This window comes from Gallus gallus, chromosome 1 (genome assembly GCF_016699485.2).
Source record: "Gallus gallus isolate bGalGal1 chromosome 1, bGalGal1.mat.broiler.GRCg7b, whole genome shotgun sequence".
Taxonomy (NCBI): Eukaryota; Metazoa; Chordata; class Aves; order Galliformes; family Phasianidae; genus Gallus; species Gallus gallus.
The window spans coordinates 22,411,362-22,428,609 of NC_052532.1; the positions used below are offsets into that span (position 1 = coordinate 22,411,362).

At 38.5% G+C, this 17,248-nt stretch overlaps 1 protein-coding gene across 2 annotated transcripts in view; it reads left to right on the forward strand.

Moving 5' to 3' along the window:
* The window catches only part of WASL (Wiskott-Aldrich syndrome like), a 49,958-nt gene extending 34,395 nt beyond the window's left edge, over positions 1 to 15,563 (forward strand). Inside the window, exons 6-12 of one of the 2 annotated variants that reach the window (XM_025147539.3) lie at positions 3,616 to 3,784; positions 5,904 to 5,946; positions 6,231 to 6,384; positions 7,139 to 7,156; positions 10,286 to 10,806; positions 11,394 to 11,502; positions 12,859 to 15,563. In XM_025147539.3, the coding sequence (XP_025003307.1) occupies positions 3,616 to 3,784; positions 5,904 to 5,946; positions 6,231 to 6,384; positions 7,139 to 7,156; positions 10,286 to 10,806; positions 11,394 to 11,502; positions 12,859 to 12,920 (1,076 nt within the window). In that variant the 3' untranslated portion in view covers positions 12,921 to 15,563. The remainder of the gene's footprint in view (positions 1 to 3,615; positions 3,785 to 5,903; positions 5,947 to 6,230; positions 6,385 to 7,138; positions 7,157 to 10,285; positions 10,807 to 11,393; positions 11,503 to 12,858) is intronic. The other variant, NM_001199500.3, reaches the window with a different exon arrangement.
* The last annotated feature ends 1,685 nt before the right edge of the window (positions 15,564 to 17,248 follow it).

Consider the following 17,248-nt stretch of genomic DNA (forward strand, 5'->3'; position numbering starts at 1 on the left):
TTCCCTGACGCAGCTTGAAGCCATTCCCTCTCGTTCTATCACTAGTCACCCGGGAGAAGAGGCTGACCCCCAGCTCACCACAACCTCCCTTCAGGTAGTTATAGAGAGCAGTAAGGTCTCCCCTGAGCCTCCTCTTCTCTAGACTGAACAACCCCAGCTCCTTCAGCCGCTCCTCATAAGGCCTGTGCTCCAGACCCCTCACCAGCTTTGTTGCCCTCCTCTGGACACGCTCCAGGGCCCCGATGTCTTTCTTACAGTGAGGGGCTCAAAACTGGACACAGTACTCGAGGTGCGGCCTCACCAGTGCTGAGTACAGGGGAATAATTACTTCCCTGTTCCTGCTGGCCACACTATTTCTGATACAAGCTAGGATGCCATTGGCCTTTTTGGCCACCTGGGCACACTGCTGGCTCATGTTCAGTCTAGCGTCAATCAACACCCCCAGGTCCATTTCCTCTACACTGTCTTCCAGCCACTCTGCCCCAAGCCTGTAGCGTTGCCTGGGGTTATTGTGGCCAAAGTGCAGGACCCGGCATTTGGTCTTGTTGAATCCCATCCCATTGGCTTCAGCCCAGCTATCCAACCTATCCAGATCAGTACTATCTAGTACTACTATCAGTATAGTAGTATATATACTATACTACTATCAGTACTAGCAGATACGTACTATCCACGTATAACTGGAGGGGGGGGGGGGGGGGGGGGAAGCCCAACTGTTATACGGTCAGTTGTTTTTTCTTTTATCCTCCATATGCAGTGAAATCCTACTAGGGGGAAAAAAAGAATTGAAGAGCTGCTTTTTTTCTATATATTAGTGTGAATATATCAGTTAAAACTGGAAAAAAAGAGCAGTCACATTTGTATACTCCTATAATCCATGCTTTGAAGTGCTGCAGGAAATTTTATTCCAGTGGTGCTTCTTTGCCTGGATTTTCTGTATATGTTGAAATAAATGGGAAGTTGCCCAGAAAAAGCAATCTTTATTTTTTGTATGACGTTTTCAGTGGTACAGATTTAAGACTTTTTTTTTCAGAATTGCAGGATTAAGATCAAATTGGCATTAAGAGTTATGTAAAGTGTATTAGCCTGTAATTTCCCGGGATTTATGTTCTACTCATTTGTTATAGCTAGGTCTCTTCATGCAGATAAAGAGGACTTACTGTGGTTGAAATGACCTCGCAGTGAAGTTCTGGATGAAATAAGCATTTGTCAGAGATGAGGTTTTGAGAGGATCTTTAAGAACCGTGTGGAAAAATTTTGTTTCAGCTGTTGAGTAGTTCTCATTTATTGTAGGGCTGTCTGTAGTCTGAGACAGATGTCCAGAGAGGTTCTGAAATCAAAAGAATTTCTTAGGAATTCTATTTCAAAATGTTCTGCACTACATTTTCTGGAGCCCCCTCTGAAGATGTCACAGATGCTGATATCATTGGATGCCTGAGGCCACTGTACTGTCAAGTACTTCCTAATGATGAGCTCTATATGCCTCTCTCATCTTCGCTTATTGAGCTATCTATACCTGATGGGGAAAGTGCGTGTGTTTTGATGGGGAGAATTTTGTTGGATATAAATATGGCAGTTCTAGAAGAAAACAGTTCTTTCCAGAGTTCTTTTATCCCTCGTGGGAATCTAAGGTCTAAGCCTGATGGGAAGAATAACTTTCATCTGGAGGAATTTACTATGATCTCTGGTAAGAATATTATTATCAAAGACTTAGGTATCAGTCCTTAATTTGAGCTCAGCTGAATAAAATCTCATGGGTGCTGCTTTGCAATTGTTAGAACCAGTTCCATTTAGTTTGGAGTTTTACATGGATAAAGGTAGATTTTCAACTCAGTCCTTGTTTAGCCCTTGAGAAAGATATAAAAAAAATTGTGAGCAGTGTTCAGTGCAACAGTATGTGTTTCTTCTTGAATGCCAGTACAGCCTTTGAAAAACTGTAAATATCACTGTCTTATTGAGAAGGTTTGATATTGGTAAATTAAGTGAATATGAATTCCTACAGTAGTTCTTTTCTTTGCAAATCTAAGTGAAATTTCAACCCTAATTTTACAGTTTATCCTGCAGGTTTACTTAACATCACATGAAGTTTTGGGTTGATAATATTTAACAGTTGGTCAAGTTAGTGCAAACGTTAAGTGTAACTTTTACAGCAAAGTTGTGCATAGTTGTAAGTGGGCAGTCAGTAGTTCTGCATTCTGTCAGAGGACAGCTGGCTAGATCAGAGCCTCTCGCAAGTCTTTTCTGCTATGCAGAAATGCTTTGAGAAATTTTGTTCTGCATTTCACATGCAGTTTCAAAAACTTGTCCTCTAACACTGCCAGAGGAATGTAGGAGTTGTCATATGCTTTTAAATGAGTTTTGTCTATCCCAGTATCTTGTTTCTGTTTGTGTTTCGTAGTCTGGCCAGTACTAGAGGCTTCCCCTTGAAGTGTTACGCTGCAAGTGTCTGATAATGTATCTGTCATATTGTCTGCTTCTCTTTACAGGCTGTGAAAACAGCTTGTTGGTCTTTTCAGAATGCCTACGATAACTCTGAATAATCCATATAAAATATACTTAAGAAAAATAAGGTTCTGATTCTCTGAAATCTATGAGGTGTTTTTGTCACGTGCCCCGTAAAGCTGGATGTGTGAATTGTATTCTCATTGACTAGCTAACCATTGCTAACTCAGAGTATGCTTTTCAAACTAGTCCTGAGCAAACTGCTCTTAAATAGACTTGCTTGGTTTCATCTGTGGAAGAACGAGATTACTTATTCTTTTAATAGCTTTCTTTGAAAATACACATATATGCACATGTACACATACATGAAAAAGGAATAACTTGCCTCACAGTGTTTAAATATCACTGTCACTTAAGTAAGAAAAGTTACCTTCTGTCAAAACTAAAAAAACTGTGTGGAACATGCCCTAGGGATGTTTATATACTATTATTCCAAAAATAACACAATACTGGAATGTTCAAATTGGCCATCTGAGTGTTTGTTTACTTTGTTTCTGATGTTGCTTTTGCTGTTGTGAGCTTTGTTTCCCATCTGGGACTTCTATTATTTTACAAACCCATCAAAGAATAAGAAATCCTGAATAGCTCTGTCAATACTGTCATGCCTTTGAGGATAACAATATTCCCACCTGACGCTTAATAAGCAAAGGTTCCTTCTCTGTTAAAAAACATGTACTGTGTTTCCAAGGTAATTGCACGCTGAGTACTGCTGTTTGTGGCATTCACTTTTCAAATCTTGTCTAGGATGGTAGTTATGCTGGCACTGTGCATGGCTGTAACTTAATCTTTCATTTCAAGCGTTCTATGAATGTGTGTGAAAACCCTTTAATTTCAAATTAATTAATTTGCCAATTCTGAAGAAATAAAATTCTAGCTTATGAAATGTTCCTGCCATTGCTGTGCTCTAGGAACAGCCCTTTTTCCTTCAGCAAATGGCGTTGTTCATCATGGTTTTGACATCCAGGACCCAGGCAGATGCATGTAAAACATGAAGCTGTGGCCGCAGTATGAGCATTTAGCCACACGTATGCACAAAAATGTGGTGATCTTAATTAGGGGTTAAATATGGTTTTATTGAAACAGTAGTAAAAGTCCTGTTCTTTGTCTTCACAGGTCCAAATCTACCAATGGCAACTGTTGATATCAAAAACCCAGAAATTACAACTAACAGATTTTACACTCCACAAGTCAACAATATTTCATATACCAAAGAAAAGAAGAAAGGAAAAACTAAAAAGAGAAGATTGACAAAGGCAGATATTGGAACACCATCTAACTTTCAGTAAGGACTTATTTTGGGGGTTTTGCCAGTTATGCGTGCGAATACTCAGGACTTACATGTGTGACTGTTGTGAGCAACCTGAACTCGAGTGAATGCTAACTGGCATTTTGTGGGATTTAAAAGAAAGTTAACTTAGAAACGTGGGAGTTTATCTGCAATATAGTTACTGTCCTAAAATAACTTGATTAAGCTGTGTTAAGATGGGTTGCTTAAGTGGTCAGCTCAGAGTAGATTCCTCTTTCATTCAACCTGAACGATTGACTCCTAAACTCATTATTCCTACAGCTGTGCACTCTTAGCTGTTCAGTGTCAAACAAAGTACACAGATAGGTCCTGACTTTCCATAACTGCAGAAATGGCATAGCTGTATTATATCTGACTTTGTAAGCTCGGGTATGTGGGCTCATACCCACATCTTGTGATGAAAGTATGCTGTGTGTATATGCATTTTTTAGGAACAGGTTGTTTTTTTCTAGTATTTCATAGATATCTTTGTTCCTGGAGAGTGGTTATCTGTTGTTTTAAGCTTCATTTTGACAGTTATTTTTGGTTAGCTTACTGAGTTAACTGTTGTTCTTCCTGAATTATAATTTAAGCTTCTGCCTTTTAAAATGAGTGTGCATTCATTTGCTGTGCTAAAGCAACAGCAATTTGAAGATCTTGAGTTAGTTCAGGATTGATAGCCTCCATGAAGTGTCAGAAAACCAGTGTATGGTTTATATGCCAAATGAACATCTTGTTCTTTCAAACCATTATCTTGCATTGCTTCCGCTGACACACTTTCCCAGGATAAAATTCCATATAAGTAATGCCAGCATTAACAGTTACAGTAATGTTTTTGCAGTGTACCGAGACTCTCCTGTTACATAGTGGACAGAAGCAAAAGGAGAGAGAGGCTAAAATGCATCCCAATTCAGACTGTGCTTAAACAATTCAGACCTCGACCATATTTCTTCCTGGCATGAGTGTTGAAGTGCTGCATCTGTTAATGTCACCTACTACTGGAAAATGAAGAATGAGGAAGAGTAAGACATGAGGAAACTTGAACAGTGATTGGTAGCTGGTCACTGTTATGGCTGAATTGATGACTTCAGCATATGCAGGCAGGATTGCAGTTAATGATTTGTATTAATTTAACTTAGCTCTGATCAGAATTGGTGGAAGGGTGTGCAGGAGTGAAGACAAACAGAAGTTGATGCTTTTGTTTATGTTTGTTGGGTTCTGACAGTGGTGGAGCACTTCATGTGCATTCATGAAATATTAAAGCAGTCGTGGAAAAGCTGAGAATAAGATGATAAAATATTTAATGAACTTCAAACAAAAGATAAATTGTATTTTATGTCAGTATTTGTATACAGGATAACATTAAGTGTAATTTCAAATTTTAAGTGGTAAACCTTTGAAAAAAGAAGCTTGTAAGTCTTTTTTGTTCCACGTTAAGCCCACCTCAGTTTCAGGTAGCGTGCACCAAAGTGCCATCATGCTGTGTTAAATAATTGTAATTGCTGCTTTTTGCAGATATGTGTGAATTAACTCCTGGTGTTGTTTAGGGAATAAACCATTGGAATAAGTAGTATGCAACTTGAGCTGTGACGTTGGTGAAGACCAACATTCACTACTGCATTAAGCAGGATGAAGTTGAAGTCAGAAGATAAAATGATTGAATTGCTTCTGCTAGTCAGAGGTGGACATGTAGTGTTTTGAGAAACAAGCCAAGCAATGAAATTATGCTTATGCTTAATGTTAGTATAGCTTGATTCCCACTCTTTAGGTGTTTATAAACAGTGATATCCTTTTTTCTCTTCTTCAGACTGAGCAGGCCCAGGTCTCTCAGCGTTTCCTCATGAGGGAGGTGCTCCAGACCCCTAATATTTTGCCACAGACTATAAACTAGCAGAGGAATCTAGTTTTCCACTTGATAAAAGTGGAAAATAAAATAAAATAAAGGAAGCTTTATTCTCATCTCAAATGGAGCGCTAAAGAGTAAAAAATCCTTAGTGTCTTAAGAGGCTGAAGGTGGAAACTAATAATAATGCAGTGACTTGGGTGTCCTGTTTATCTTAGATAAGAAGGCCCTTTTTACTCTGATTAAGTGGACTTTTCTGCTTTCTTTTTTCAGACACATTGGACATGTTGGTTGGGATCCAAACACAGGTTTTGACGTAAGTAATCTTAGTATGTTGTTCAAGCTACTGAATGATGGAAGGCTGTAGAGGCTTTATAATGCAAGTTGTGAAGATTGGCATCAAATGAGTTAACTGCACATTAAAATAATTACAAATTGTGCAATTCCATAATAAGTCACTCCAAAATAATGCCTCCTGTTTATTTCCGTGGAAGCTACAAGAGATGCAAAGAACACAATAACATCATAGGTTTTTTTCCTCACTACAAACAATATTTTAGAAACTTCTCTGTCAAGCTCCTAAATGTGTCTGACTTGCAGGTGAACAACTTGGACCCAGAACTGAAAAACTTGTTTGATCTATGTGGAATTTCAGAGGCTCAACTGAAAGACAAAGAAACTTCCAAGGCCATATATGATTTCATTGAAAAAACAGGAGGTGTGGAGGCAGTTAAAAATGAACTGCGCAGACAAGGTAGGCTTTCTTTTATTTCCACACAAAACTTTGTATGGTGTTTTTTTGCCATAGGGATTGAAATAGAAGCTGTTGATGAAAAACTTGATTATTTTTTTCTTTGAACTCCGTATTACCTCAGACGTATTGGATTTCATGTTTCTGTATGCCATACTCCGTGTAAAAATGTCCGTGTGTGACCCATGAAAGTACTTTCTCCTTAAGGGTAAGAGTGGTACTTATGTCAGCTAAATAATTGCTAGTAACAGTGACTATACATGTTCCATACAGGGTTTTCAGACTGCAAAAGTTGCACGTTTGTTTATAATTTTAATCTTATAAATGTAAACTTTAGAAGCAATATTCCTGTTGTCAGTTATAGTGTAAGTACATGACAGGTGTGTGTGGCGCCAGGCATGTCTACCCTGCCAGCACCACAAAACTAGAAAGCTGTAATTGAAAGTAAAAAGTGTAAGTTTTTGATCAGGAAGATCTGATTTAACTTTCTGATGCAAGGAAATTCTGAAATAAGCTTTTTCTTTCCTAGTCTTTGAGTGTGATTTCAGCTGATGCATTATCTACTACAGTATAGCAAGTCAATCTGAAAATTAGGCTGTCAATATAAAAGTTTTAAACATTTGCCTGCAACTCTTCTCATGAAAATTAGAAAACAGAATAATAATGCCATTGAAATTATAGCAGTCTGGATAAATAGTTTGAGTGGCAGAATAGCTAAAAGTTCAGGGTACAATGACTTTGTTACATTTATTTCTAGGGCCCCCACGTTGGAGTGGTATGTACTTGAGCTGGCATCTGAGCATATGCTTTGAAGTATTCATGCTGCTGTGTGATTTCTTTCCTGGGCAAGAAACCTTAGTCCACATCTGTTTGGCTGCAGTACTATAAATTATGATCAAATGTTGCACATAAATTGCAAGCAAAATTTCAATTTCGATCTTTTTTCAGCAACAAATCTTCAATTTCTTTATACAATCTTAACTCTATTAAATTAACTCTATTAAAATGTGTACAAAGTTGTTGATCCCAAACTGCTGATCTTAAGATTTGATTGAGAAGACTTGGCTTGGAGTCTTGTTATTAGCTTGAAATACTTTTAAAATGCCATTTTTGTTGTGTGTATTCAAGTTATGTCCACTTGCATGTCTACAATTGAAAGAAAAGCTGTCTCATCTTTAACACGCATGATAATAATCTGCCTCTGTACTTTTTTCTAGAGGTAGATAAAAATATTCCAGTGGTTTTATCCACAGTTACATAACGTGTAGACTTGACTGACGTTTGAAGTGGCTTTTTCCTCAACTGAAACACATTTTCATGCCTTACTGCAAGAATTTCTGTGCTTAACTACTCACACCACTACGATGCTGTGCAGAGAGCTGCCGACACATCATTCTGCTGAGATAGAACTTTCTCATTCTTACTGCCCTTTCTCTAGTTCTGATGTTGGTTGTTTGGTTTGGGTGGTTTTTTTTTTTGTTGTGTTGTTTTTGAGGCAGTACTGTCAGCAAAAGATTGTATGGACTTCCATGTTAATAGCCATGTTGCATTTATAAAAGCTAAGTTTTTATTATTATTGTTATTTTGCTTCTCTCATCTGTCTGGGGGGAAGGGAAAGAGGATGAGGTCATGGTGCTCCCTCCTTGCTACTCCTCCCTCTTTTCAGTTGAGTCCAGGCAATCCTTCAGAAAACAAAGCAAAACTTCCTGAACTGTGTTTCCACGACTGGGAGGTGGCATATTGCACTAGATGTGATGTAAGTGAGATCTTTTGCCACAGGAAAACTTGAGCTGTGCATTCAAAATCTGCAGGCACCGCAGACTGAAGCATGGCTGTGTTGTGCATCATTTCTGAGATGCAGAAAAAACTCTGTAGTGCTTGCAGAGTAAGTTGCGTTTGAAAATACTGCCCTCCGATGGCCAGAAAGGAAGCTACAGTCAGGATAACAAAAAAGGGGAGGGCAGGGTCTTTTTTCTTTTTTTTGTTTATAAATCAAGAATGTTGGCAGTATCTGTTTCGTAGAATACATGAAGTTCAAGAGGAGATTCTCTCTTTGCTGTTTCTTTTTTTAGGGAATGGGAAGTATAGAGAAGATTGTGGAATTGGGGACATAATGTGTGATTTTAGAGTGGATATGTCTGTGAGATGAGTGGGGAAGGAGGGATGAGCACTAAGGCACCGGTGCCTCATACTTCTTCACAGTCCCCTTTTTTGGCCTTTGCCCTCTGTACTGCAGTGCAGGCAGCCTGTTCTGTTCTCTGAGCATTTAGCAGGACAGAAGTAGTAAAGAGGCATCATCTTAAGGATAATACCCTCTTTGCTATCAAGCATATGAAATCAAATGAGAACTTTCTTAATAATCCAGGTGCTGCCATATGACTAAGTGGTAAAGGGCAGCAACCACAACTTATATTACAACAGTGGTAATGTGGTAATAGCTTGATGGAAGGGAAAATAAAGCTGTTATTTAAAATGCCATTAGCAAAGCAAGTACATTTCAAGGCCAAATAATATAGAGGTGATGCTGTATGTTGAAGTAGCCCTGAAGTTGTTGCTTTCTAAAGTCCTTTCCACAAAGATGTTGTTGAAACAAATTTTGAATAAATGGATTAAGAATTTATTTAAAGTTTTTGAACTTTTTGGGGGGAGTTGGAGGATTTTCATATGTGTCATTCACTCACATTTTTCAAGCCTATCTGAAGGAAGGGCTCAGAGCAGCTGCTATTGGCAAATAAAGGTTGACCAAAAGTATATTTGCCAGTGGTTGCCAGTTTTTTCAAGGTCAGTTTGTCCATGTACCCAGAATTTTCGTACAGTTAGAGAACTACAAGAAAGATCATTCTCAGATGATAGTTTTATAGTTTAAAATGTAAAATAGGTTTTTAGAACCATCATGATGAATTACCTCATTGCTACAAAGCAAGAGAAACTCACGTTGTTAGGATAGCATTCCTAAATGAGTATTAGGTCATTTATCTACTTTGCTCTTAAAAATAGGCTCATTTGCCAACCTGTAGATGGTGGCAGAAAAAAAAGATAACCCTCAGTAGCCGTAAAGGTACCTTTGTTACAGTGAAGCAGTAGTCAATGGAGAGCTTTGCAATAGCTTCTCTATCCTGTAAGAGGAAACTGCTTCATTAGATTGAAGTTTTGCCCTGACCTGTCACCTTGAACTTGAAATGCCGTATCAACAGTACTACTTCACTGTTTGTCTTTGTAGAGGCTGCCATGTGGTGTTTAAGGATATGAAGGCATGCTGTTAAACACAGTAATGCAGTGTATTCATCTTTGTGTCCCACCTATTCCTAATTGTAATGCATCCATATTTTTTAAAGCTTCATCTTCCAGTAGCAAAAACTTTGCATCTTATTCCCTAACCAAATAATGAATTGTTTGTGAAGTGGAAGTCCTGTATTCATTTTAAGTGTGTTTTCTAAAACCCATTTCCCTTGCCTTCTATCCTCAACAATATCTTAGAGTATTGTTTTGATTTTTTTTTCCTACATCCTTTAGTGGGAAATCGAAACCTTGACTTTCAAATACACTTGTACCATGAAGGATATTACCACCATAGTACCAAACTAAAAGGGATGACCTAGATAGTGTAGTGACTTCAGTCTTTTTCTGCACTTGCTTTACTGCACTTGCTCCCTTCAGTGTTACTGCTTTTACAAGAGTTTACAAAATAAATGACAGAGACGGGCTATATTCAACTTAATTTGGATTCATATAAGCACAATTTATATTCAGTGATCTTCAGCTTAATCCAGGGTTGGCAAAACTTGTACAGGCACAGAGATCCTTGCAAAAACCAAGTCAAACCCTTTTTTCCTTCTTTTGCCAGTCTCTGAAAGACTTGAGAGCATTAAGTAGCATGTAATTGTTAAATTATCTTTTGTTTCAGCTCCGCCACCACCACCACCATGCAGAGGAGGACCCCCTCCGCCTCCACCACCACCTCCCCACAGCTCGGGCCCTCCTCCTCCCCCTGCTAGGGGCCGAGGGGCACCACCTCCCCCTCCCTCAAGAGCCCCAACAGCAGCACCTCCACCCCCACCTCCATCTAGGCCAGGTGCTGCTGTGCCCCCACCTCCCCCCAACAGGATGTACCCTCCTCCACCGCCGGTGCATTCATCCTCTGCACCATCCGGTCCTCCTCCGCCACCACCACCACCGGCCAGTGGGTCATCTGCTCCCCCACCACCGCCTCCTCCGCCGCCGCCTCCTGGTCCTCCTCCACCACCAGGCCTTCCTTCAGAGGTCGATCACCAGCTTCCAGTTCCTGCAGGAAACAAAGCAGCACTCCTAGATCAAATCAGAGAAGGAGCCCAGTTAAAGAAAGTAGAACAGAACAGTCGACCAGTGTCTTGCTCAGGAAGAGATGCATTGTTAGACCAGATACGACAGGGGATACAGCTCAAATCTGTAAGTAAATGTTTCTCATTTAAGTCCCCTTGGGACTTGCAGACAGCTGTAGTATCGCAATATGAATAATGACTTCTGGTAGTTTTTGAAATAATGCTTTAAACAATACTACTCTATAAATGATTAGGAAGTGAATTTACTATGAATGAGTACTGATGCATGAGATTATTCTTGTTTAGAAATTTCTCACTTTTCAGTAAAGCTTTAGGCGTACAGTAATGTTTGATGCCACAGTGTCATGGCTGTGAAGAACTTCTGCAAGAACTATTAACGATTGCTGATGTCATGAATACTTGAATCAAACCTTCTAAACATCTGTAGGGGATGAGTTAGGCAGTAACAGTACTGGAAAGCAAACACTAGATGTTGTTTTTGTAATACTTCAGTATGGACTAACTAAATATAGTATAGTAAAAGAATATGATTAAACTTCATATTTTGAGGTAAATTTTTAACTTATAAAAGAAATTGTAATTTCAGTCTTCCTTGTGGCTGACAGTGAACTCATTGATTTTATAAGGTTTTTTGAGAAGCATACAGATTCTGTTTGGCTAATATTATAAATCTAACAAATCTCTTCTTCCAAGGTATCTGATGGCCAGGAGAGTGCACCACCTACACCTGCACCCACCTCAGGAATTGTGGGTGCATTAATGGAAGTTATGCAGAAAAGGAGCAAAGCCATTCATTCTTCAGGTAAGCCTTGATGGAATTCTTCTGGCTTCTGGGCATCAGTTTTTCAAGTGTTAACATCTCTACTGAACGTAAAATGTGGGGAAAAGGGATGGGTTTTCAGCATGCAGTTAAATACAGAATGCTCTGGGCAGACCACCGGTGATGGTGTGAGTGGGTGCTTTGTGCTACTTTGAATTACTGGTGTATAGTAGCTTGCAGTAATATTGGATTTAGAATCACTAATGAAGGTTAGGATCCTATATAAAAAAAAAATTCTTACGGCTGATTCTTTTTGGAGTTATCTGAAATAATTTCCCAAAATGTTTTGAAAAGGTTTTTAATGATGTGTTTCTAGAAGCCAGGGCTGTTGCAGAAAGTCACACGCTTAAAACTGTGGACTCCTGTGTGCTTTGGATGCCACCTGCTGGGTAACAAGCAGATAACTCATGTTGCTTGACCAGTCCCGTTCTAGTACTGAATCACTTTGTCAATCTTGAGTGCTTGGAAAAAGTAAGCTGGAAGATGATTTGCACTTCTGCTTGTAATACCAGTTTGTAATAAATGCAGTTCAGTAGCTGCAGTGCAGCTGTTGAGGTGCATCTCTTCCATTTAGACTTTGCTACGTGGTTTTCTTTCAGAGCTGGCATAAGTACCAGATCTGCCCTTGCAGTCTGTACTGTTTGACCATTAAATGTAGTTCAGTGGTTTGATGCCCAGTGTCGTAATCTACTTTGGTTCTTCACACTAATTAAATCCTGGAAGGGTGCTCCATACAGCATTTCGTGGAAGGGAAAATGCTCTTGCCAAACTAATCACTCGTTTATGTCATTAAACATTTGTAGCATGCAGAAACTATGAATGGGAGGCTGGATAAAAGTAACAAATCTGACACTGAATTTGATGTGCATTACACAATTCAGAACATTCCAGTAACAGCAGTCCTAAGCTCACAAAAATATTTTTATCTGCTTGTACAGTAAAGAGATGATATCCTGTTATAGAATAACCCTGAGATAGCAGTTCTTAGGTTCTAGAAATTAATCTGTCTTAAGTTAAAAATTCAATCTGGAACAAGCAGGCTGCCCTCACGTTCTCTAAAAGGAAGTAATAGAGTATGCAGCGAGAATTTGGCTGTTTCCTCTTATATCCAAAAACAGTATTTTTTTCCTACAGAAAGGATAAAGACTGAACTTTCATCCATTATCAATCTAAACTGAATGCCACGTCTAGCAATCTTAAAATACTGTATTATCAAATGTCTTGTCCCGACCTCCTCAAACTGCTTGTTCTTTTTTCAGAGGGCTCTGGGAACAATCAATAGCACTTTTGTAATGAGACTTTGATGCATACATGCATCTTGTTTTTCCTGTTTTGTAGATGAAGATGAGGATGAAGATGATGAAGAAGACTTTGAAGATGATGACGAATGGGATGATTGATCATATATTATATTATATATATATTTTTTAAGGTGAATGATATACTAAACACTACTTTCTGTCTATGGATTCTGTAAAATTATTATGTAAATGTTCTACCAATTTGCTGTATATTTTTGTTGCCTTTTGCTTTTTTATTAATCTGTGCAATACCTCATTTAATCTGTAAAGGTTTGTCATAATCCTCTACAAAGCTACTCCCTGTTAATGTGTGCAAGTTTACACCTGAATGATCATGTACATGTGAATACTTTCCATTCCATCAGTAAGGGAGTTTAAATGTAACACGTGAGACTGACAAAAACCTTAATGTAATTTAGTTATAATGCAAGAAGGAAAACACTATTTTCATACCCTACTTTTTCTGTATCTGAATTTTCTTATTAAAACCTAGTATAGCACTATGTTCTTTAAGTGATGCAGCTCTTAGTTTATTTAGCCCCTTCATTTCAAATGCAATGCTACTTGAATGTTGAGGCTGTTTTAATACTATTGCATGGTTTCAGATACATCACAACATTGCAGTTCAAATCTTAGCAGTATACTTTTCGTAAAACAAAATCACTGCAGAAGTGCACAGCTAGTTGTGAAGATTGCCTTGCCCTAACTGTAGCAATACTGACTGCTATTGAATAGCAGGAGTAGTTGAATACTTTAATTAGGGAACTCTCTATCTGAATTAAACAGGATGGCTTTACGTTGTGATAAAGGCATCTTTGATGCAGACCGGTTCAGTCCTTTTTTTTCCCTAGTTCTTGACTTTTCAGAATGAAGAAATGTAACTTACTGGGGGCTGTACTGAAGGCTCGCAATTGCTACAGTTTGATTTATTTTTAAAATCATTTTTATGTGGTTTTCAAGCTGAAGGGCTGCGTTTAATGCTTGCTTCAATAATGTTTAATTACTTTTAAAAATTTGTAGGGCATTGGTGTACTAATAAAGTAAACATGAGCGGGATTACTTTGCAGTCTTTGTGTTATGGTACATGGCAAATACTGAAACGCCAATCCTACATCCAGAATGTTGGAAAGCCATTAACTCACAGCAAATGGTTTGACGGCATACTGAACTTCATGGCAATATTCTGTTTTCATACGTTGGCTTTAAGACCAAGGGTTGTGATGAAGATCAAGATCCCCATTCACAGGAGTAGTATTTGAATAAGTGGATGAAAAATGGGATTCTTATTTCACAGCTTGAACATTTACACGTTGTACTTTGTAGTGCAGGAAACATCGGCATATCTGCCTATTATAAAATACTAATCTTTGCTAAGTGGGTATTTAATATCTGCAGCATTAATTACTGTACTTACTGTAATTTTCAGGTAGATTTTTTTTTTTAAATATACATCTGACACAGAATGTTTAGTTAAGTCAGTCATATTTGGAACATAGTTAATGCATAGTGTCTTGGGTCCTTGACTCTAGTCAAGGTATCAAGACTCTCAATTTAAGTTATCAGAATTGTATTGACTGAAACCCAGTGATGACCTGATGTTGGCAGGCTGGACCTGCACGATATGGCTTGGATTTCTAACCCAGTGATAGCCTAGTCTCTAGTGAATTAATTTAGTCATATGAGAAGAAAGGAAAGTTGCTTAAAAGTAGTGGGAGAAGTAAGGTTGTAGTTAAATTATTCAGAGGATGCTAACTTCCTTCTGAGAGTAATTTAAGCACATAACATGAGGAAAAAAAATTCCAAGTGGTCTGATTTTCTTGCAGTAGCCTTCTCATTGACCTCTGCTGCTGGAAACACTTTCTACTAGCTTTGCTGCTCTTGTGGCTTGAATGTTGGATCAGGTGCAAGTGCAGCCACAGGTAGCTAATGGCAGAGGAGTTAAGAACCTGTGTAGGAGGAAAGTACTTGTATGGCTTTCATATAACTTCTGGCACTGCTCCTTCATTGTTCTAACTGCATATAGGGCATTTTAAAGTAAGCGGATGAGGCCTAGAGGTTTTCCTAACATGCTACTTACTAGATATGTTTAGCTGTTATGTTCCCAGAGCTGGAATTTATGTAATATAGTTAGTAATTAAGCGTCACAGTTCATTAATCAATTTTCTCTTCCAGGTTTTGGGAGCTCTGAAGTTACGTTACTGAGTAAAACTTTAATTTGTAGATACTGGCCAAAGAAAGCTTTTGGTTTTTCATTTCCTCTTCTTCATGCGGAAAGTACACTCACGTTCTGTGGTGTCCAGGTTAATATTTACTTTAAAATAGTGTATGTACATGATAAATTTCAGGCATAAAGACTGCAGTGGCAGTTAAGTTAGTCATAACTGCATGCTTCAGCACTCTGCTACTCGCACTGTGAGCAGAAGATAACATTTCATGATGCTGGTGCATTGTTGCTAAACATTGTAATGAAGGCCTCTCTTACATATTCTGGTTAAATGACTGTCCAGATAGCCTTAGCAATTAACAAACTAGCATGAGGCTTTGTATTTCAACACTCTATGTGCATAGACAATTTCAGCTAGCCACTTTGTATGTATGGAATCCGTAAGAACTTCTCAATCATTCAGTTCTCCATTTATCAAACTGAAATTTTTAGTATGTGAATTTTTGCAATGTACAGTGAATAGGATGTTGCACTGGTGGCAATTCATCATGGAGCATAATAAAATTAATTTGACCCAACTAGTGTAAAACTGTGTGGTTTGTAAGTGCTAATTATGGCACAGCTTTTAAAAATAGATGTACATCTTGCTTATACGCTTTGGAAGAAGTTTGGGTTGCCCAGCCAGATTCACAAAGCAGTAAACAGTGACTGTCAAATCGCAGTAGTTTTCGCGTCTGGAAAGTTGGATTGTGCCAGTGAGTAAACACAATGAATAAGAATGTGACACCCTCTCCTCTTGGCAGATCTCACAGCTGCTCACAGCTTCTCTGGAAACAGCTACTGCTGGGGGCAAGTGCAATAATACAGCAACGTTTCAAGGTCAAACAAACGTAGCTTTGTTAATCCAGCATGAGTACTAACTGGTTAACTCTTCTCAGTGGGTGCTGTGACTTAGAAGGTTTTTACAGATGCAAATCCTCACCTAATATGCTGCAGTGCTTGGGCTCGGGGTGCTTCAGCCTGCTTCCTCTTCTAAGGCACCTGAAGGGCACCCGGCATTTCCCGTCTTTATCTGGTGTGTGCTGTATTCTGAAGCTTATTGCTGCTCTGATGTTCAGGCTGTAAGTGGAAGGCAATTTGAAACTTGCTTACTTGTATATTAATTCAACACTTTCTGATTTTCTCTTCGCTCGGTAAACAAACTTTAAAAATGCTTTTGAAAAGAGGCTGTTATTTTTTTATTATTATTTTATTTGACAATGGTTTACTTTCCCAAGTGAGACATATGTGAAGAGGAAAAAAGGAGATCTTCTTTTGTTTTTAAGGCTGTTACTGATCCATTGCAACTGCCTCTATCTAATCATTAGAGGAATTCCTGGTCTAATTAAAGCTCCTGAAGCTCAAGTGCAGCGATAAGCAGCTTTATTTATAGACAAGTGTAAATGGGTTAGGGAAGCTTAGACGATATCAAACCTCTCTGAAAAGGACCAGCGCTGTCCTCTCGCACTGCAGTGGGGACACCTCTTGCTCTGTATTTTGTTCATCGCCTAAGGTTTTCTTATGAGCAAAAAGGGCAGAGTGATGTGAACCTTTCTCTACTGTTTGAAAGCGTGAAAATGACTGTGCAGTTACAGAGGAGACATTATATCAGCAAGCTATTACAGCACATCTAGTTTTTGCTTGAAAAAATAAGCTATCAGTTGGAAATCACGGATTTGAAAGCGTGAACACCCTGAGTGAAGGTTAAAATAGCGTCAATGTGTCAGTATTAAAATGATTTTTTGACTAATCTTATTTTGTGCTAAATTTTACAGCATTTGCGGAGCAAAGTGTAGAGTGATTTATGAGAACAGTGGTTTATCCAGTATTCAGGTTCATACTCTGGTGTAGTTTTGGCTCATACCTGAAGGACAGGTAATTCTAAACAGCTTTATACATACTCTCAATGGAGAAGCTTGATATTTTGCATTTATTTTGTCTTCTCTATTAGTGCTGACAAACATACATGCTTAAAGACTGCTTTGCTGGTGCTCTGAGTTTTTAGTATCTTTGAGCACAACTCTTAAGTTGTTATTTTGTCTGTTTTTCCCTCCATGAACTTTAATTGCTCCTTCTGAGTTTGCAATTCAAGCAGTACGTATTTAAAGTTGTTACTTGAGGATTAGATGGGAAGGTGTAAGGTTTCCTGAGAAAAAGCTTTGGAAGTTTTGAAAGATAGAACAGTTATTATGTTTTTATATGTGCAGGCTGAGGGACACAATAG